The sequence below is a fragment of the Ursus arctos genome, chromosome X, assembly GCF_023065955.2.
Source record: "Ursus arctos isolate Adak ecotype North America chromosome X, UrsArc2.0, whole genome shotgun sequence".
Classification (NCBI taxonomy): domain Eukaryota; kingdom Metazoa; phylum Chordata; class Mammalia; order Carnivora; family Ursidae; genus Ursus; species Ursus arctos.
Genome location: NC_079873.1, coordinates 31026538 through 31049339, shown reverse-complemented (window position 1 = coordinate 31049339; position 22802 = coordinate 31026538). Strand labels below are relative to the sequence as shown.

The 22802-nt window shown below is 39.5% G+C and overlaps 1 protein-coding gene and 1 non-coding gene across 2 annotated transcripts; one reads left to right on the top strand and one right to left on the bottom strand.

The window, feature by feature from the left end:
• Nucleotides 1-5853: 5853 nt before the first annotated feature.
• LOC113265850 (venom prothrombin activator vestarin-D2-like) lies at nucleotides 5854-6407 on the top strand (the record flags this gene model as incomplete). Its single annotated transcript, XM_026513284.4, has 1 exon — nucleotides 5854-6407. A coding segment is annotated over one exon (414 nt), but the record flags the coding sequence as incomplete, so codon positions are not given.
• Nucleotides 6408-11664: 5257 nt separating this feature from the next.
• On the bottom strand, nucleotides 11665-11723 carry LOC113266021 (U7 small nuclear RNA). The gene has a single exon (XR_003320224.1). It is a non-coding gene; the product is annotated as a U7 small nuclear RNA (small nuclear RNA).
• Nucleotides 11724-22802: the final 11079 nt, after the last annotated feature.

The window sequence follows — 22802 nt, the reverse complement described above, 5'->3', positions numbered from 1 at the left end:
GCTCCCTGCTCAGCGGGGAGCCTGCTTCTCCCTCTCCCTCTGCCATTCCCTCCTGGCTTGCGTTCTGGCTCTCTCTATCCCTCTGTCAAATAAATAAATACAATCTTTAAAAAAATAAAAATAAAATATCCCTCTTTGCCTCTAGTAAGAGTTTTTGTCTTCATGTACATTTTTTCCTTGAAATTAGTATAGCTACTCCTGCTCTCCTTTGATCACTGCTTGCATAATGTAACTTCTCTCTTTTTACTTTCAAACTATTCATGTCTTTCAATATAATGTGTATCTCTTGTAGATAGTATATAGTTGGATATTCTTTTTATTCATTGTGACAATATCTGTCTTTTGATTGTTTAATCTATTTACTTTTAATGTTATTAATGTTACGGTTGATTTATATCTGTCATATTGCTGTGTTTCCTATGTATCTCCTGTCTTTTATGTTTCCCTGTTCTTCCTCTACTCCCTTCATTTGTATGAAATAGATATTCTCCACTATACCATTTTAATTCATTTGTTGCTTTTCTTTCTTAGGTTTTAAAGTTATTTTTTAGTGATTTGTCTAGGAATTACAATATGTATTTTACCCAATCTACTTCAACTTAATATTAATACATTCCAGGGGCACCTGGCTGGCTCAGTGGGTAGAGCATGTGACTCTTGATCTTGGGGTCATGAGTTCAAGCCCCACATTGGGCCTAGAGACTACTTAAGGAAATAATAAAATAAAGAAAGAAAATACGAATACATTCCAGTAAAACATAGAAACTTTGTTCCAATATAGCTCCATTCTTTGTATCCTCCATTGTGCTATTATTGCAATATACATCTATATGTTATAAATCCAACAATACAGTGGTTTATAATAATTATTGCTTTAGGCAATTCTTTTTAAAAACAATTTCTTTGTGTGTAGTCTAGTAACTGCCTGGTGTTATTTCCTTTCAGATTTAAGAATGCTTTTAGATTTTTTATAAGCCAAGGCTGTTAGCAATGATTTTTATCAGTCTTCATTTATCTAGGAACATCTTTATTTTGCCTTCATTTTTAAATGATAATTTTGCTTAATATATTAGTGTTCTTGGTTGATTTTTTTTTCCTTGCAACAATTTGAATATCCCACTGCCTTCTGGCCTCCATTATTTACTTTTTAAAAAGATTTTCTATTTATTTGATGAGAGAGAGAGAGCACAAGAGACAGAGCATGAGTGGGGGAGAGGCAAAGGGAGAGGGAAAAGTAAACTCCCCGCTGAGCAGAGAGTCAGACTTGAGGCTCCATCCCAGGAAGCCAGGATCATGACCTGAGCAGAAGGCAGACAACCAACTGAGCCACCCAGGCGCCACTGGCTTCTATTATTTTTAATGAGGAGGCAGCTTAAGTTCTTACTCTGGTTCCCTTCTATGTGCTGAATATTTTCTTGCTGTTTTCAAGATTTTCTCATTGTTTCTGTCTTCCAGAAATTTAAAAGTGATGTATTTAGGGGTAGATTTCTATGTTTTTCCTAATTGGATTTGGTTGATCACTTTGAATTATAGGTATTCATCCACAAATTTGGGAAATTTATGGGGGTGCCGGGGTGGTTCAATCCGTTAAACGTCTGCCTTCGGCTCAGGTCATGATCCTGGGGTCCTGGGATCGAGCCCTGCATGAGGCTCCCTGCTCAATGGGGAGTCTACTTCTCTCTCTCCCTCTGTTTCAGAGCCCCACTTGTGCTCTCTCTCAGTCCCAAATAAATAAAATCCTTTTTAAAAATTGGGAAATTTATATAGATTCTTTCTTCCAATACTTTTTTGCCCCTTTATTCTTTTTCCTCTCATTCTCATTATGCATATGTTGATGAGCGTGATGGTGTTCTACTGGCCTGAGTCTTGGTTCATTTTTCACTTTTTCGTTTTCCGATTAAGATTATAGAATCTCCAATGATTTACTTTCAAGTTCATGGATTCTTTCTTTGCCAGCTCACCTCTGCTGTTAAGACTCGCCAGGGAATCTTTTCATTTCAATTATTGTACTTTTGCAGTTCAAAATTTCATGATTATTCTTTTTTATATTTTCTATATTTTTCTTCTTTGACAAATCATTGTATTCAAACTTTTAATCTTTGAATACTGTTTCCTTTATTTCTGGAGATATTTATAAAAGCTCCTTTCACATCTGTGCCATCTGAGTCTATTTAAGCTCCTTCAGAAAGTTTCTACTTATTGCTTTATTTCCTGTGTATTAGTCAAAAATTCTTATCTCTTTGTACCTCTTACAATTGTTTTTGGAAAGTGGATATTTGCATCTTCAGATTCTGCCTGGATTTCTCCTGTAGAGTATCCCTTATAGTGTGTGGCTGCTGATGTCTCTGCTCATTTTCTTATTCTTATTTTTATTTTTAAACCTGGCTAACTACAGGTCATCTGTGTGTCACCTTAGCTTAGCGGTCAGCACTTGAATGGCCAGATTTTGTGCTTAAACACCCTGTCTTAGTTAGCTTGGGCTGTGATAACAAAATACAATCAACTGATGGCTTAAACAAAGCCACCATTCTGGAGTGCTCACAGTTCTGAAGGTGGGAAGTCCAAGATCAAGGCATTGGCAAGTAAGTTTCACTGCGGTCTCTTCTCTTGGCTTATAGATGACAGTCTTCTTGCTGTGTCCTCATGTGGTGGAGAGGTGTCTCTTCTTATAAGGGCACTAATCCTATATAATTGGGCTTCATACTTACGATCTCATTTAACCTTAATCACCTCCATAAACATCTTATCTCCAATTCCAGTCACATTGGGGATTGGGGCTTTAACATATGAATTTTGGAGGGACACATTCAGTCCAAACATAACCTGAGCCAGTAAGACTTTCAGCCTTTGCTGATGGATCTGCATACATAAAATGGGGAAGTCACTCAAAGTTCAGGAAGTTTACAAGTCTGCCGTGGCTTTTACTTCCTTGGTATGCAAGGTCTCACATTTAGCCAGAGACAAGTAGCTAACTGGGGCCCTCTCTGGTCTTTCCAGAGAGTGCACACGCCCTTGCAGCCTTACAGATGCATACACCTTCCAAAATAGCGGGCTGTGTGGTAGCTTATTAAAGTCTACGATGGCTGCCTTGTTGCCAGATCTGTTAAATTTTTGGCTGATTTCCCTATCTGTAATTCACACCAGCCCATACTGCAGCCCTAGGTTAGCTGTGATACTGGTCTTCCTCAATTGTTTGCCATGGAGTTAGTTCTTGTTTTCAATATTACCCCTGAGCATAGATTTTTTTCCAAATTGTATATCAAATCAACCCTCTCCATCAGCCACACCATTGGTCCTCATGGCCTGCTGCATCTTAGTACAACTGCTATACCACAGAGCTGGGGACAGGGAGGCAGCATAGGAGCAGTTCAGGCTACAAATGCCACAAATTCCCAGGGTTTTTTTTTTTAATAAACATTCTCAATTTGTTGTATGCTTTTTATCAATTTTTGTAGTACTAAAATAGTTATTTTTGACAATTTTGTCCAGTTTAGCACTGCTTTTTGGGAAAAGAATTCGCTGGATCCCTTACTCAGCCACACTCAAAGTCTGTTTTCTAGATGGCTACACGAATAAAGTGTGGAAAGATGGAAACTGTCACTGTGGGCCTACCATTGGTTACCATGTGCAAGTGCCATCTAGTTGACTCTAATTTGGATACTTAAAAAATACTAGGTGAAAGGTGCCTGGATGGCTCAATTGGTTGAGCATCTGACTCTTGATTTTGGCTCAGGTCATGAGATTGAGCCCTATGTCAGGCTCTGCCCTGGGCACGGAACCTGCTTAAGATTCTCTCTCTTCCTCTCCTTTTGTCCCTCCCCACCCCCTCTAAAAAAAAAAAAATACCAGGTGAAAAATCTACACTTTCTATTATATGAAATACACAGTTCTATAATGAAGTAAAATTTAAATTCATTGCTATCCTCGTCATTTTTTTTAAAAAGCACTCATTTTTTGTTTTTCATTTATTTCAAAATGTTCTTTGAAAAAAGAACACTTTTAAAAATTCTTTGGAAAATACAGACTTTAAAAAAAATCTTGGAATGTCTGTAATGTGCCTTTTCTTTTTTTTTTTTTTTTTTAAGATTTTATTTATTTGACAGAGAGACAGCCAGCAAGAGAGGGAACACAGGTAGGGGGAGTGGGAGAGGAAGAAGCAGGCTCCCAGCAGAGGAGCCTGATGTGGGGCTCGATCCCTTAACGCCGGGATCACGCCCTGAGCCGAAAGCAGACGATTAACGACAGCGCCACCCAGGCACCCCATGTAATGTGCCTTTTCTAATCTTAGAAGTTATAAGGATTATATAAGGATATTTATATATAAGTCCTTATATAAGATTAAGAAATTTTCTAAGCTCTTTACATTAAGAGGGACTAAATCCTGGTGGTATTATATATATATGCCTCCAAAGTATGAAGAATTATTATTTTATTTTTAAATTTATTTATTTGAGAGAGAGAGAGAGAGCAGAGCAGGAGGGAGGGGCAGAGAGAGAAGCAGGCTCCCCACTAAGTTGGGAGCCCGATGTGACTCGGGGCTCCATCCCGGGGCTCCATCTCAGGGCATCCATGATCCCTGGGATCATGACCTGGGCCGAAGGCAGACACTTAACTGACTGAGCCACCCAGGTGCCCCAGGAAGAATTTTTAGAAATATGTAATTGAATTGTAGCTTAAATGTACTTGTATGGAAAAATAAAAAGAATTCCCCCATAAGTGTGTGTGTATAGCTATTGCCCTTTTTTTTTTTTTAAAGATTTATTTGTTTTAGAGAGAGAGAGCGAGCAGGGGGAGGGGCAGAGGGAGAGAGAGAAACCCTAGCAGACTTGCTGCTGAGCACAGAGCCCTATGTGGGCTTGATCTCACGACCATGAGATCATGACCTGAGCTGAAACCAAGAGTCAGACACTTAACTGACTGAGCACCCAGGCACCCTTGGCTATTGCCTTTTTATTGTATAGGATATCTTGGGTGTGCATTGATAGTAATATCTCTAAATATCATGAAGAATCATTTCCTTTTTCAGAAGGAGAGTGGAACCGGGTTAGATATTTTAAAGTGTCACAATATATTGAACTTAACTACATTCAGGACAAAATTACTTTTAGTATTCCTTGGAATGAATTATGGGCAAATTCACCTTAATTTCTTGATATTGTTTTGTCAGCTCCTCTTTTCATATAAGTAAGGGTTCTCTGGGTTTATATTACTAGGTCAGTTGGAGCTTTATTTATTTTTCTTCAGGGGGACAAAGACTGGTAGTCTGGAGACTGGATTGTGATTTGGTTGCTGGTGTCCAACAGCAGAATGCCTGGAGAAATCCACTTACAACACCAAGTATAAGGAGGCACCTGGGTGGCTCAGTCAGATAAGCATCTGCCTTCCATTCAGGTCATGATCCCAGGGTCCTGGGATCGAGCCCCACACTGGGCTTCCCTGCTCAGCAGGGGGGTCTGCTTCTCCCTCTCCCACTGCCCTTCCCCCACGTTTATGCACTCCCTCTCTCTCTCTTTTTAATAAATAAATAAAATCTGTAAATTAAAAAAAATTAGTATAAGTAGTGGATCACTATTACTATTTTAAACACTGATGGTTGGCAGGAATGTGCTACAGTCTGAATCTAACCACGAATTATGTCCTTGTCCCTGCCCAGGGCAACTGCTACTGAAAGGACATGCTCACGTGAGGAGGAAGACAGCAGGGGTGGTTTGGAGCTAAATGTTACTTTGTTGCGGACTCAGGGGAAGAGGTTTAGGATGTTGGCTGTGTTTTCTAAAGAGCGCCTAGCAGTTTTCACCTTGGGTATTAAGCTTCTACATGTTTTTCAATTTTATAATTTTATGCTTATGATATTATCTCTTCTTAGTTTTCCTCACAGGAGAAAAAGCCAATTCAGTATTGAAACGCTACCCAAGAGCGAATGGGCTTTTTGAAGAAATAAGACAGGGCAACATTGATCGTGAATGCAGAGAAGAAATCTGCACCTTTGAAGAAGCAAGAGAAGCTTTTGAAAATACTGAGAAAACTGTAAGTATCTCGGCAACTTTGAAGGAACGTTCACAGCTTTGCCTACCTTTTGGATGTATGTTTGCCGTCTGCGTTCCCGAACTGTGCGCTGCTGTCAGGTACAGATCCATCACAAATTACCTTTGTGAAGAACTCGGGAAGGGGCATCTAACTAAGACCGCTCTGTGGACAGGAGGCCAGGCTCGCTTCCCCGAGTCTTGTTCTGTCTTGGAGGGCCCTGTTTCCACAGGCCTCTGCTGAGCCGACACTGATCATCCTAGCCAGGGGAAGCTTGTTTCACTCGGGGCTCCGACGGGGAAAGTTAGAGATAGCATCACCTGACTCTGCCTTATCAGGGAGAAAGTGTGGAGGCACCTAATAGATACTGACACTGTTTTAAAATCTCTCCTTGTACAAAAGAAAAGGCATATCCATATTTGAACTCCCTTCCCCACTCTAAGAATACTCCTCCTTCCCTCTTTACTCTAGATGGCATGCTGTTCAAGGAGAGCAGGGATGGGAACGCAAAAGGCAGCGGTATAAATTCTGTGGAACTGCTCTGGAGTTGGTAATGACATTACCGGGGGTAGTCCATATATATATAGTCCATATATATAGTCCATATATAAAGTCCATGAACAAACCGACCATGAAAATAATACTAGGTGCTAAACAAGTGGTGTCAGATGTGCTAGAAGACAATCAAATACATCTTGTGTGTCACTCTCGTACTGCTTCACGTGATTTTGTGTGAGTATACAGGTCAATGTGTATATATGTGTGTGTTTTAACACAAATGGCTTTGCTTAAACTAGCCATATTCCTAGACCAATCCTAAGCTATTATATATTCTAAAGAGAATAAAGTGCCATTTGCAAATGTGACCTAAATGTTATTTAGAACCTTCACTACCTATACCAAATATCATGAAGTGTTTAAACACAATATGGCTCATGTTTTTAAAACATACACAAAATCTGTTTCTTCATATTGTTTTTTCAATGAATATAAGTTTTAGATATTCTATAGTTTGCACAAAGCTAATGACTTTTCCTCCTAATTTCCTTTAAAGGAAAGGCAAGTACTTGTTCAAAATGCATTGTGTGAAAGTACTTTATACCAGTGAATATTACTTTGAACTTTAAAATGTAAATAATTTAAAATTTACAAGAAAATTTTAAGAATGCAAAAATGCTGTTTACTCATATTTGCCAATTACATTTTGCCACATTTGCTTTATGTTTTCTCTCCCTCCCACACTTTTTCTAGTAAGCTGCAAATATTGTGCCTCTACTCCTGAAAATTTCACTGTGTATTTCCAAAAAAAAAAAAAAAATTACTTAACCACTACTGATGATCAAATCAGGAAAATTAACATTGGTACAATATTATTTAATATCCCTATTTGCACTCAACAATCATTCTAATAATGTCCTTTATAGCACTTTTGTTTCCACTCCAAGATCTAATTCAAGAATCAATTCTGTCTCAGGAGCTCTCACAGTAGAGATCTGTTTGCAGCTTTTAGTGTTGGCTGAATAAACTATGAAGTTCCAGGCTTTTGTAAATAGTTCTTGAAGAGAAAGAAAAATCCGGAGGAGAGAGGAGATATTTGGAGAGAGAGAAAGAAGGGCAACTCACAACCAACGACGTGTCACCAAAAAAGAAAAGGAAATTACGCCTGTCTCTCTTCCAACTCTCCAAATCCTTCAGAAATTTAAGGAAACCCAAACCGAAACTCCCTGGGGAAAACCGAGACAAAGTGGAGTAGAGCAGGCAGAAACGTGGGCACTAAGAGGTAAACTCAGGCAAATTCCTCCTTGAGAGAGGAGGGAGAAGAGAGTGGGGAAGACCAAGCAGAGAACCCGGTGTCTTGGTGGAGTTGGGGCGGTTTTGCTTGTCTCTTTTTTAACGAGTGTGGAAGGCGTCGCATTTTTAACACAGCCCCACGGTTCTCGCCTTAAATGATATCAATTACCCCAAACAGCATACGTGTTACTCCAGAGCCCGAGGAATGGCCACGGGAGGACGGAGAGGGCGTGGGATGTCGCATTGGGTTTGGCGACCAGGACCGGGGAGAGACGAGGGCTGGGGATCGGGGAGGCGGCTGTAGCCCAAGGGTCCGCCAAGGGCCAGGACAGAGCGGGGCGGACGAGGGTAGGGGACTCAGAAGGAGGGGAGAGAGGCGGTGGCCGTCCGGGCAGTGGGGCACGGGGCAGTCCGGGGTGGGAGGCAGGGGTCGCGGCGCGCCGGGTCCTCACCGCTGCTGAGCGTGGAATCGCAGTGCCAGCTGTCCAAGCTGGCGGGTTTCCGGCAGGACTCCCACAGGGACAGGTAGTACTGGTGGTCGGCCGTGACCCAGGCCGGGCTCAGCACGGCCCCCAGGTCCAGACACAGCGCCAGGAAGATGCACACCAGCCCGACCAGCTTCAGCGGGGTCACCACCGACACGCGCACCTCCTCCATGCCTCTGCCCGCCGAAGCCATGCCCCGGGCGCCGCAGCTGCCCGCCCCGCCGGAGGCGAGGTCGCCAGGGGGGACCGGAGAGCAGTGAGCCGGACCTCCTCTGGAGGGAAGCAGCGGAGCCGCCGCGCGCCGCAAAGGTAGGTCTGCAAGGGGTACCGGCCGGGGTGGGGGTCTTCCACAGCCGCAGCGACGCCGATCACGCCGGGGACCTTTGCAGCCAGCCCCGTGACAAACTCTGTCCGGGCTCGCTCCGCCCCGCCCAGCCGCTCCCGGGGCTGCAGGAGGCGGGAGGGCTGGCACCCAGCGGGGAGGGACAATTGTTTGCACCCCACACTTGGCCTCAGGCTCTTGTTCCAGGAGCGAAAGGCTGGCGTGCGGCCACTCCTCCCCGCCCAGTTCCCTTCTCTGAACCCAGAGGCTGGTGCGCTCGGAGCAAGCGCCCCCCTCTCCTGGCTGGCGCTGGAAAAATAGGTCCTCCCTCTCATGCACCTCATACGAGTGTAATCACAGAGTATTTGTTCTTTGCATCTGGCTTATTTCACTTAGCATAATGTTTTTAAATTTTCCCATGTTATAGCATGTATTAGAATTTCATTCCTTTTTAATGCTGAAAAATATTCCATTGTATAGTAGTCCTCCCTTATCTGCTGGGTGGTTCCCTCCAAGACCCCTGAAACCAGGGTTAGTACAAAACCCTATATATACCATGCTTTTTCCTATACATACCTACCTAAGATAAAGTTTAATTTATAAATTAGGCACAGTAAGAGATTAACAACAATAAGAGAACAATTATAACAATATACTGTAATAAAAGTTATGCAAATGTGGTCTCTCTCTCAAAATATATTACCCTGTACTCACCCATCTTCTGGTGATGATGTGAGATGATAAAATGCCTACCTGGTGAGATGAAGAGAAGCAAACTGCATGGGCACTTAGACATAACTTTAGGCTACTACTCCTCTTCCAATTTCTCAGGAGGACCATCTGCTTCCCAGGCTTCAGGTGACTGCAGGTAACTGAAAAGGTGGAAAGCAAAACTGGTGATAAAGGGGGACTACTGCATATATATGCTACATTTTGTTTAACCACTTACCTGTCCGTGGACATGTGGGTTGTTTCCACCTTTTGGCTATTGTGAATCTCGCTGCTTTGAACACGGGCATACAAATATCTGTTCAAGTTTCTACTTTTAATGATTTGGGGTATATACCCAGAAGTGGGGTTGCTGGATCATATGCTATTTCCATTTTCAGTTTTTTGAGGAACTACTATACTGTTTTCCACAGTAACTCACCATTTTACTTTCACACCAGCAATGCACAAGGGTTCCAATTTCTCACATCCTCACCAACACTTTTCTATTTTGTTTGCTTTTTATAATAACCATTCTAATGGATGGGAAGTGGTATCTCACTATAGTTTTGATTTGCATTTCCCTAATGATTAGTGATACTTAGTTCTTTATGTATTTATTAGCCAGTTTTCATCTTCTTTTGTGAAATGTCTATTCGTTTTTTTGCGCATTTTTAAATTGTGTTGTGTTGAGTTTTAGGGGTTCTTTATTCTGAATAGTAATCCCTTATTAGATATATGATTTGCAAATATTTTCTCCCATTCTATCAGTTGCTTTTTCACTCTCATGATAGTGTCCTTTGATGCACAAAAGCTTTTAGTTTTGATGAAGGCCAGTTTATATATTTTTACTTTTGTTGCCTGGGCTTTTGGTGTCCTATCTAAGAAATCCAGTGTCATGAAGCTTTCCTTTATATTTTCTACTGAGTTTTGTAGTTTAGGTCTTTGATTCATTTTTCTTCTTTTTCGTGATGCAAGGTATGGGTCTAGCTTCATTCTTTTCATGTGGATATCTACTTTTCCCAGCACCATTTGATGAAAAGACTGTCCTCCCCCCCAGAACTATATAGTTTTGAATTACTAACCTTGTGGACTACTTGAGAAGTCACAAGTAAGCGGTGCTACACTACGAAAAGTAAAGCCCTCCATGTCTCACTTACCTCATGAGATCTGCATCTATCCCACATCTCTGTCGGTCCCATCCCTCCCTCTTCTCCCCATCTGTTCATTCAGTAGATTCCATTCCCAGTGCTCTCAATCCTTGCGACTCCGAAGTGTGGTCCAAGGATGCCACCAGGGCTGGAATCACCGGGGAGTTCACTAGAAACTCAGAGCCCTGACCTCTCCCCAAACCTACTGAATCAGAGTGTGTAGTTTAACGGGATCCACAGTGATTCGTGTACAAGTTCTAGTTTCAGAAACATCGGCTACATCATTTTCTCAGGTCTCTCAGGGCTCAATTTCTACTACAAGTAGTGGTATCAAAGCAGCTGCTAAGCAAATCAAAACTCACCACTTTTTGCCCTAGCATTCAACACGTTACCTGCTGCCCAGGTGTATGGGGTTTCTTTCATGCCCACTTCTCAGCAGGCTCTGACTGTCACTGAGTTTGGTGCCACTGGCAATGATTAGTCAGCACTGTGGGCCTTAAATGGCATCAGTGTATTCTAGACTCATTGGTTCTCATCCACCTTGTTTTGTTTTGTTATGCTCCCACTCCTGAGAGCTATGTGACAGATGAAGATAAATAATGATGCCTTACCAAGGGTATCTCAAATAACCATCTTTCAGATTCTGAGGGAGGTGGAACTTCCAGAATGGTGGTATGAGAAGTTTGGGGAAATCTTACGCCTGGAGAGACATCTCTTAAGCTGGTGAAATTGGCATAGACAATTACTCAGTCTCCAGAGATCCATCAAAGGACTTACAACAAAGTGAGAAGCATTTAACTAAATCTATGGGAACTAAGTAAGAATGGTGGGAGGCCATGGCATTTAAGTTAAGGATGGCACATAGGACTTCACAGTTTCACCTTGCACAAGAGATGTTCCCCTGGGGCTCAGCATCTTAGGGTAGCTCCCATCTCCCCAGCTTATTGGGTGGAAAAGTTATTCTGAACGGAATCCAGATCACTGGGTAATGGAGAGAGAATTAAGGTAAAAGACAAGTAAAGTTTACTTTAAATAAAATTATAAAAGCTCAATTTATATAAATAGTTGGTAGGTCACATAAAAAGTAAAAGAGAGGGGTGCCTGGGTGGTTCAGTCGGTTAAGCACCCAACTCTTGATCTCAGCTCAGGTCTTGACCTCAGGGCTGTGAGTTCAAGCCCTGCATTGGGCTCCATGCTGGGCATGGAGCCTACTTAAAAAAAAGTAAAAGAGAAATAAAACTTACTGATTATTAGAGTTGACAATTAAGACTGAGAGACAAGGTGGTAAACCTTGCAGGGAGCAATTTTTCAACACCAGAGTTCTATGTTTTGACTACTGCCTTGGAGTGAAGTGAAAGTGTGATTTCTGATAATGCTTTATTATTACTTGACAAGATATCACAAATTTTAAAAAAGAAAGAAAGATATAGCAGAATCATAAACATATACAGATACGTATATTTCTTTGATACATTATTCTCTTCAGTGCCTACTGAAACATTTTGTTAATGGTTTGAATGTTTTTACCAATTCACTGTCACTTTCATTCCAATCTTTGAACACTCTTCTGGTCATATGTTTCAATATTCTGTGTGTGCCTCAGAGGGGGGCACATTATTTTCTATAAACTGAATTAATGTGCATTGCTTATGCTCATGATTGTCATGGAATAACTTTTTTTATATTTTAGAGACAGTCTTCATTTTAAGAGAAGCAAGTTGATGTCTTGAATGAAGACATCTGGCATGTAGGACTTTTAAAAAATTTATTTTTGCTATAATCAGTTTAAAAACGTCGTTATTTGTGGCCATCTGCTGTGTGGTAAAAATAATCCTGTTTTACAGAAGTAGCCTTTTCATTTGCATTGATTAAAATAAGGACCTTAGACGTAGGCAGTCTAAAGATAATACTGTATTGCATAATGGATGCAAAGCTCTTTACATGCACTATAAATGTGTTTTCCTCTCCGTTTTCCTTTACCATCCCCCCAGGAATCCCAAGTGATTCCCTAGTCCAGAACATCTCTTCAGTGGGTATGGTTGTTATCACTACTGTACAAGGAAATAAACTGAAGTCCTACAAGATTCAGGGAGAGAGCATAAAGGGCAGGCCACCTGTACTTTCTAGTTCAGATTTCTTTTATACCACAATACTTCATATGTTATTTGATAACTCAGGAGCTCATTTAACAAATCCGCATCTACTCAAGCAATTCACCAAATTAACCAGTGCTCTCCAAGGTCTCTGTAAAGCAAGCCAACTGATGCCCAGGGCATACTCAAGACTCAGAGCTCATAGGCTACTCTACTGTAGGCCCACTCCATGCAGAGATGGATGTTTACCAAGAATGATCTGTGTTTGTTATGATACCTGTTTATAGTATTACACATGTTCTGATAATTGTATAATTTAATCACTTTTTAAAAGCAATACAGGGGCGCCTGGGTGGCTCAGTCCGTTGAGTGTCTGCCTTCGGCTCAAGTCATGATCTCAGGGTCCTGGGATCGAATCCCACATCCAGTTCCCTGCTCTGCGGGGAGTCTACTTCTCCTTCTCCCTCTCCTCCTGCCCCTGCTCTCCCTCTCTCATATAAATAAATAAAATCTTTTAAAAAAGCAACACAAACAATATAAGAGAGAGCAGCTTATATGAAAGCTAGGTTGAATACTTTGGTGTGATTCCATAAAGATGAGACAATTAAAAAAAAAAACCTGTCAAATTAAATGTGGGAAAAGCAAAAATAAAACTTACAAAAAATCTGAAAAAAATCTAGATAGAGTCTAAATCCAATGTGACTCCTCAGTATCTGAGTTCTTTTTCTATTTAAAAATAATGGAATAGATAACCCCAATAGGCCTATGTCTATTAAAGAAGTTGAATCAATAATTAATAACCTTCCAAGACAGAAAGCCCCAGATCCAAATGGGTTCACTGGTGAAATTTACCAAACATTTTATGAATAAATTATATCAATTCTCCACAATCTCTTTCAGAAGACAGAAGCTGAGGAAACACTTCTTAACTTATGCATTATCCTAATACCAAAATCTGACAAAGACATTACAAGAAAACAGACTAACTTTTCTCATGAACATAGATGCAAACATCCTCAACAAATATCAATAAATCAAATTCAACAGTGCATAAAGAAATTATGCATTAAAACCAAGTTGGCGTAGGTAGGTCCTTAGAGAGTATTATGTCCAAATTACCATAAATATTGTAAATGATTTCTACCACTCTAGAGAAACAAGTCCACATCTGACAGAGTCTGCCTCTGAGCAAACTGCCAAGCCTAAACTCATTTGCTTCACAATCACATTTTTTATTTTGAAAACTACCATACTTACAAAAAGGGGTACATCAATTAATAAGTAATAATTATATAAGTGGTTGTGTACCCAACACCAAAATTAGGGTAAAATATTACCAGTACCTCACAACCCCCTGTATGCTCCTTACTCATCTCCCCTTCCTCTCTTCAATTTAGATATACTCATAGTTCAAAAATTTATATTACTTATTCTTTTGTTTTTATTTTCTATTTTTAATACATAAACACTTTGCTATTTAGTTTTACCTCATTTGGTGCTTTATGAATATAATCCCAGAGCATGTCTTTCTTTTAAATATTTTATTTATTTGAGAGAGTGAGAGAGAGAGAGCGCACCCAAGAAGGGGGAGAGGCAGAGGGACAAGCAGAGCCCCCAAGCAGAGCTGGGAGCCCACGCAGAGCTAGATCCCACAACCCTGAGATCATGACCTGAGCCAAAACCAACAGTCAGATGATTAACCAACAGGTGCCCCAACATGTCTTTTTATGTGACTTTTTTGAACTTCATCCATATTGATGCATGCAGCTGTTCATTCACGTTTTCTGTTGTATAATATTCCAGTGCTTATTCATACAATGAATATTTGTCCATTCTCCTACGAAAGGCCATTTGGACTGATTCCATTTCTTGCCTTTAAGAACAGTGCTGCTAAGAACATTCTGTAAGCAATGCTTAGTGCATATGTGTAAGTGTTATGTACGAAGGAGTGGGATTGCAGATCATAAAGTGTGCTCCTGTTTACTTTTATTGGAGGGTACCAAACTGTTTCCCAACTTACACTTCCACCAGCACTGTGTGAAATAGTTTTGATTGCTCCAGCTCTTCATAAACGCTTGGTATTTCCAAATGTTTAATTTTTACAGGTGTTTTTTGTTTTTTTTTTGACGGTTTAGCGTCTATTTTGGTATATTGGGGCTAGCGGACTAAAAGAACAATGATTTTCTAGAACCACCCTATTTCTGTTTACTAAGGAGAGCCACTATTGTGGCCTCATTCTGGTTTTACAGCACTCCATACGATCTAAAGAACGTTGGCTAACATTCTGTGTGGAAATACCAAATTATCTGTTGCTACCAGAGCCTGTGAATTTGAATATTCCTAGCTTAAGGGACCACTGCCAGAAGATGGCATAAATATACTAAATAGCAACATCTTCAAATAAATATTTAAAGACACTTGCCTGGCTAAGAATTGTAGAGTGTGCTTTAGAATTATAGTGTACAACGTAATTTAAATATTTTTCTACCTCACTTATATTCTCACAGAGCTCTTTTTGTACTCTAGAGGCTGGATATCTTATAACGTTCAAACACGTTCATTTTATCTACATTCATACTTACAAGTAGAATTTTTAAAAGGTAAAAATTCAACTACTTTAGTCTGGAGTTGAGAATCTGGAAAAATTCTTATTTCAGTGGACTTTTTTCAATATTAAATATCTACTTATATGCTACTTTAATATAAAGAAACACTGATAAATATGCTATTTATTAATAGTCAATGAATAATCGCATTGCCTTTTCTATAATAATTTCTTATAAAAAGTGTCCTTTATCACATTCAGGAGACATGTAAATAATTCTATGCAGTGCCATTTATAAATGCCTTGTAACAGATTGATACCATGTTATTAAGAACCTGTTTCAAACATGAAAAAGGTAAAAAAAAAACAAGTGTCCCAATGACTTAGACTTAGAAACCTATTTTCTCATTATGCAAGTTTTCTATATCATTTCTAAATGTTACCTTAAATTAAAATGCAACTGCCATTTCTTATTCAGATTTGCTTTCAAGTAAAAACAGAACAAATCTACAGCACTCAAGCTGGAGTGAGTGCCATGGCAGAGAACTGTTAGGCACAGGGGTAGCAAAAGTTCCAGAGCATTACCTGTTACCAAAGCTTAGAATATTCTGTTATTAATTTTAGACAGATTTTAAGTAATGGATATAGTTCAAACAAGTTTGATGGGTTTAGATAAACCTTTCAAACTAACTCACTGACACTAAAACTTGAATATAGAAATGAATGTCGCCTATCATTGGAAAACTAGAAACTTCCAACCAGATGTGGCATTTTTCTCCCCCGGCCTCTTGATGAAAAATTCATCTAAATGCAATTTCAGATCCATGGTACATAATAACTGCTTCCAGAAAGTGCGCTGAGGACAAAAATTCTCACTTTTGTCTCCTGGAAACAAGGAGTCAAACAGGCTTAGCTATTTGGGGCAGGTGGGGTGAGGGAAGAACAGGGTGTGTGGAAGAATTCTTTACAGGTTGATATTTCCTTAGCCACTGGTCAGAAATTAGGTATAAAGAATTTAAGAATATATTTTTAATTGTAGATCCTCTTCTTTATGCCTGTCATTTGCTTTTTTTCAGGGACCACTGGCTAAATTCTTGAACAGGTACCATCAGAAATACATCATTCAGATAAAATAGGAAAATACATCTTATATACATTCAGGTAAAATAAATAAACCAAAGTAAATTTTAAAAAAGTAATACAGGGCTATGGCAAATAGTAGTCCAAGACCTGACAACAGAAATTCCACATATAAAAAGGTCTATTTAATGCCAGTTGTTTTATAAATAGGAGAGAGTTGTCCAGCTAATGTCTTCACACCTTGTGTGTTCTCACTTGGTTTTCTCTGCACTACTAATCTTTTTCTTGTCGCCACCAGCCTCCCTGCTCACACTTGGTCTCCCTGCCTCCTGCTCGTTTCCTCTCCACGTTATCTGACACACTTCTGCAGGATTCCTTGTCCTAAATGTAACACTGGTCATACCACCCCTTCAGGGACTGGTCCTTCTTTACATTAGCGTTTCTCACCCAAGATCCTCAGAACACATAGGTCTCCGGACATGTTACATGGTGTTTGATGAAGAAAAAAAAGAATCTGTGATAAAATACACTTGAGAAATAGAATGGAAAAGAGTAAAGTCAGTTTCTCTACTTCTGATAACCTTTGGTGTCCCAAAAATTCAGGGAGAATTTTCAAATTAGAAGTGCTTCCCAAACTTACTTGTCCCACAACATTTTCTCAACAGTTGCTTTTTTGTGTTCTGCATGAGGTACTTAGCTTCATGTGCACTGCACTGTTATGGAACTATGCGCCATTTTACTCTTGATTTCCCCTTCAGAAGACTGATCGGTGCAATCAGTCACTGGAAAGCAATTTTCATCACCAAAAGCAGCTTCATTTTTCTGTTAACAGCCCTGCTACAAGTTATTCAGCAGAAATAAATAGCCTGTAAGAACACAGACATCGTATGTTCTACGTTGTTACATGATAACATATATAGCGTAGTATCTATGTTGTACTAGACAAACATTCTGATATCCCAGGTAGACAAATGATCAATGAAGCCATGCTGCCTCGTATTTCTGTGATACATCTCTTTTATTTGGAGAACTGAGCTCTTAGCACTTGTTTTTGGTTTTTTTTTTTCCCATCTCTGTATGAACCTTTGCGTTGAGAAAACACATTTGCCTACAATCTGTTTGAAGAGAGAGAAAATGCTTATTACACATCCGTATCACAAACCAATGATTCCTTATTTCTATATGTATGTTCTGTCACTGACACTAAAAGCAGTGTCTATCTGAAGCAACAAAGTTGCAAAAAATAGCACAGAGTTCCTGTATACCGTTCACTCAGCTTCTTCTAATGTTAACCTCTTACATAACCATAATGCAAATTATCAAAACCAGAACATTAATGTAAACACAATACCATCAACTAAACCACAGACCTTATGTGAATTTTGCTAGTCTTCTCGATAATGTCATGTTCTTGAGTCCACCATCCAGCACAGCTCCCCACACTGCATTCAGTATTCCATGTCTCTTTAGTTTTTGTCAGTTCCTTATTCTTTCCTCACCTTCCCTGATACTGACACTTTTAAAAGCCCTGGTCAGTACTTTGCAGAATGTTACTCACTTTGGATTTATCTGTTTTTTCCTCATGATTAGAATGAGGTTATGTATTTTTGGCAAGGATCCCAAAGAAATAATTTGTTCTCAGTGAATCATATCACAGGATTCATGATGTTGAAGTATCTCATTGCAGGTGATGTTAAATGTGATTCCTTGATTAGGTGATGTCTGTTATATTTCTTTAGATAAAAACAAAAAGTTGCTATTTTTTCCTTTTGCGGATATTAAATATCTTGTGAGGACAGGCTCTTGGGACTATGCAAATATCTTGTTTCTCACCATACTTTCCCACTAATTTTAGCATCAATCAACACTTCTTGCCTGTACCAATTCTTACTGTGATGATTGCCTAATGGTGATTTTCTATTTCCCTCATTCCTTCTTCACTTATTAATTAGAATTATTCTGTACAGAAGACCTGCACTTTCTCCTCACTTTATTTCTTAATGCAATTATTTATATTAGTATTGACTCTTTTTATCTTGGAGCATCTGATGAGTCAACTATTCTGTAACTGAACTTTTTGAAATCTTGACCCAGTCAAGATTTTGTTTTTTGCCTAACCAAAGTAATTACTTCCGTTCTTCTGTTTCATACTATACGTGCTTTAGAAAATTAGTTACATTTTAATTTTTTTTTAAGATTTATGTATTTGAAAAAGAGTGTAAGGGGAAAAGAGAGAGTGCAGAGGGAGAAGGAGAGAAAGTCTCAAGCAGACTCTGTGCTGAACACGGAGCCCGATGTGGGGCTCAATCTCATGACCCTGTGATCATGACCCTTAGCGGACCTCACCACCCAGGCACCCCACTTTTTTCTTTAATAACTGGTATTTTATAGTATTTCTGATAAATAGGAAGAAAAATATACTACTTTCTCTTTTTTTTTAATTAATTCATTTGAAAGAAAAAGAATGTATGCGTGGGGGGAGGGGCAGACAGAGAGGGAGAGAGAATGAGAGAGAGAGAGAGAGAATCTCCAGCCGACTCCCTGCTGATCTTGGAGCCTCACCTAGGGCTAGAGCTCATGACACTGAGATCATTACCTGAGCTGAAATCAAGAGTCGGCTCCTCAACCGACTGAGCCACGCCGGTACCCCACCACTTTCTTAATGCAATGATAAAATGTTTTCCCCAGGTAAATTTTAGGGACTGATATTTATAAATTCAATTAAGTTGGGGTTTGAAAAGAAGATTATGTAGCCTAACCCACTGAGCCATTGTTTCAAGCCATGCGTACTGAATTCCCCTATGAGCAGGCCGGTAATATCTTCAATGCAAAAGGTGGGACAACAAAATGGTTTGATGAACACATATAATATCTCTATTTTTCTATCTATCTTTAAGTTTCTCTAATGATTGTGGTTTCTAGGAAAGTTTAAGAATCTTTCTGTTTAAGAAACACAGCAATACAGGATTTTGCCTGATATTCTAATACACGATACCTGAATATATGATTTTGCCTTTTTGTGTTCCAAACTTCTTGTGTTCCCAAACTTTGTTACATTTGTGTATTTACTGTATTTCTTCCATAAACCTATGATGGTTTAAACTTTCTTCCTTTTTAAACTCCCTGGGTATAAGCCAGTAATGATGAAATTTAGGCATAAAGCATGAGATTAGACACCATATAAATCAAATACAGCTTATGACCTAAAAGAGGTTTAAAAATAGCAGTAACCATTGTTATAGGAAGCCTGTGATAAATGTTACTAGAATGGTGCATTTGAGGTATTCTAGGAGCTTAAAGAAGAAATACTTTATGAAAACAAAGGCTTTTGACAGGATTAAAAAAGACACACACTTTAGGTATGTGGAAATGGTAAGAAGGCGACATACCAAGTATGTGGATAGGGTAAGCAAAAGACTGTTGGGGCATGAACGGAGGTAGGAGATTCCATCACCAAGGCGGAATCAAGGTCATACTTATATAGATATTGAGTGACAGAGAAATCTAAGCTAGTATCTGGAACAAAGAGAAACTGGTGACCAGAAGATCACTTAGGGGTAGGTAAGAGGTAATGATAATTTGAACTAGAAGCAATGGAAACTGAAAGAACAAACAATCAAGCCAGACTCTGAACTCCTCATATCCTAACCATTGCTTGTGTTTGAGGGGGGAGGAAAAGGAAAAGGAAAAGACAGAGGTAGAAAATGAATGATATTGTTGACCAGTGTGGCTAGGATGAGGACGGGGGACTGGCAGTACCATTCACACTCACAGGAAGAAGTCAAGAAAAAAGTTAGCCGATAGAGGGGCATGTGGTTGTGTGAAATATACCTGAGATTAGCTCCTGGCAGAACCCTGGGACTGCACAATTTAGCCGTTTACACCCAGATCTTAAGAAGATAAACTAAGCTGGAAGCTACAGAGAAGTTTAGAAATGAGTGACGCTGTTAAACATTTAATTAACTTGATTATATATGAAAAATTGCACTATTATTGCATTATTAATAAAAGAAGTGTAGCTTAGGGGGTGCCTGGGTGGCACAGCGGTTAAGCGTCTGCCTTCGGCTCAGGGCATGATCCCGGCGATCCGGGATCGAGCCCCACATCAGGCTCTTCCACTATGAGCCTGCTTCTTCCTCTCCCACTTCCCCTGCTTGTGTTCCCTCTCTCGCTGGCTGTCTCTATCTCTGTTGAATAAATAAATAAAATCTTTAAAAAAAAAAAAAAAAAGTGTAGCTTGAGTCATGTACTAAAATACATATATAATACATATATTTGACAGTGCAAGTCATTTAAATATTGTTTTATTTATATCCACAATCTTTATCATCTGGAATCACGAAGAAAAAATGACAGAAGCTGAATGTTTGTCAAAAAATTTTCCAATGTGGATCAAGAAACTGGTTAGCTTATTCATGGAATAAAGGTCTACTGAACACTAATTATGTTTGGCACTGAAACAGTTATGGTGGAAGATGCAAGAAAATGTAGGTTGATCCCTTCTTTTTGGTGACTTATAATCTTGATGAGGTCAAATAGTGCTCTCTTCTGAATCCTGACTAGACTATTACATTTTCATTTGTTACATCACCTTAGATTCTGTCACCCAGACTGGACCATAAGCTCCTTGAAGTAATATGTCTTCTCCTTTCTTTTAGCAGTAATAAATACTATTGGCTATTTCTTCAAATTATTAATGACACACAATCACGTCCACATATTCCTTTCCTGAAAATCATGGTCTTCAGATGTAATTTATAAATAACAATGGCTTGAAAGATTTTACAGAGACCTTTTATAAAAATGGGTAAAATACTACTGTGTGGTAACTAATATAAGTAAGTTAAACTTAATAGTCTGTGCCTCCTTTTTGGGAACTTTGTTGAAAATGGATTGACTTGAGTTTAGCTGCTGACACCAACACAAGTGAACCTTTTTGTTTCAAAACTTAACATATATTGACAACTATTTCCTAGAATGAGGTGGGAAATAATGCATAAACATCAACCATTAATTATTAATTGAAGCACTGCAGAAATCCCATATGATACACTAAAATTAATTAATAGGGCCATGCTTGAAGGAGGTGTAGGGGTAGAGAAAACAGCCCCCAAATCAAGAGGGCAGGTGCCAAAACTTTGAAACCAACCAAATTATCATGACCTGCTTAAATGTCTACTGTGTAAAATATACTACGCTAGGTGCCTGATAAAAAGATAAACAAGATGTAATGTTCCCTGTCCTCAAAGAGCTTACGACTAAATTGAAATAAACCACACACCTCCAATAAGAACACAACAAAATACACACAGAGAATAAAAGAGAACTCTATTATAATAGTTTTTAACAAGTTGTATTAAGAGTAAGTAAAGTCCTTATAATGAAATTGCTTGAAACAAAAGATGAAAATTTAGTTTATATCTGTTAAAGGCTCACAACATGCAAGGTAGGCAGATGAGGAAACTGTGGCACAAAGAGATGAAGCAACTTGTCTAAAGCCACACAACTGGAATCAATGGTACTCAAAACCAGGTCAAAAAGATTCCCATGTCCAGGACTTTCTGTATGCCATGCTACCTCCCCGCTGTGGACTGAACTGTGCCCACCCCCCCCCCTGCCAATTCATATGTTGAAGTCCTAATCCCAAGTGTGACTATATTTGGAGAAGGGACCTTTAAGGACATAATTAAGGTTAAATAAGGTCATAAGAGTGGGGCTCTCATCCAATAGGAGTGGTGTCTTTATAAGAAGAGGAAGAGATACCAGAGCATGTTCTCTTTACCTCTCTCTCTCTCTGTCCATGCATGGAGGGAAGACCACATGAGGACACAGATGCCTCACCAGAAACCAACCCTAATGGCATCTTGATCTTGGACTTGTAGTCTCCAGAACTGTGAGAAAATAAATTCATGTTGTTTAAGCCACCCAGTCTGTGGTATTTTGTTATGGGAGCCCCAGTAGACTAAGATACTTCCTCTAAAAGAATAGACATGAATCTTATCCTTTACCAACAGTGGAGCAACATTTAGTATTCTTACATAGTTTAGAACTCTTTTCTTGGGGCGCCTGGGTGGCTCAGTAGGTTAAGTCTGCCTTTGGCTCAGGTCATGATCCCGAGGTCCTGGGATCAAGCCCCACATTGGGCTCCCTGCTCAGCGGGGAGTCTGCTTCTCCTGCTGCCCCTCCCCCTGCTTGTGCTCACGCTCTCTCTCTCTCTCCCACAAAAATAAATAAAATCTTAAAAAAAAAAGTCTTTTCTTTAGCCTATTCTCAAGTTCTCTGCATGTATGTGTGTGCATGTGTGCACACAAACATTCCTTAAGCAGTGATGTTTACTTAATTATGCACACACTTTCCAAAAGTTAATTTTGGATTATATCACGAAGCCCAGAGGTGCTTCATACTTGCATAGTACTGGCTTGTTTCTTCTAGGAAGAAAAGAGAAAGATGGTAAGAGTCTGGGATGTACTACAGAGCTCCCATAAGCCATTAAAAAAACCTTTTTTTTTTTTTTTTTTTTTTTTTTTGAGAGAGAGAGAAGGGTGGGAAGGGGCAGAGGGAGAGAGAGAATTTTAATCAGGTTCCACACCCAGCACGGAGCCC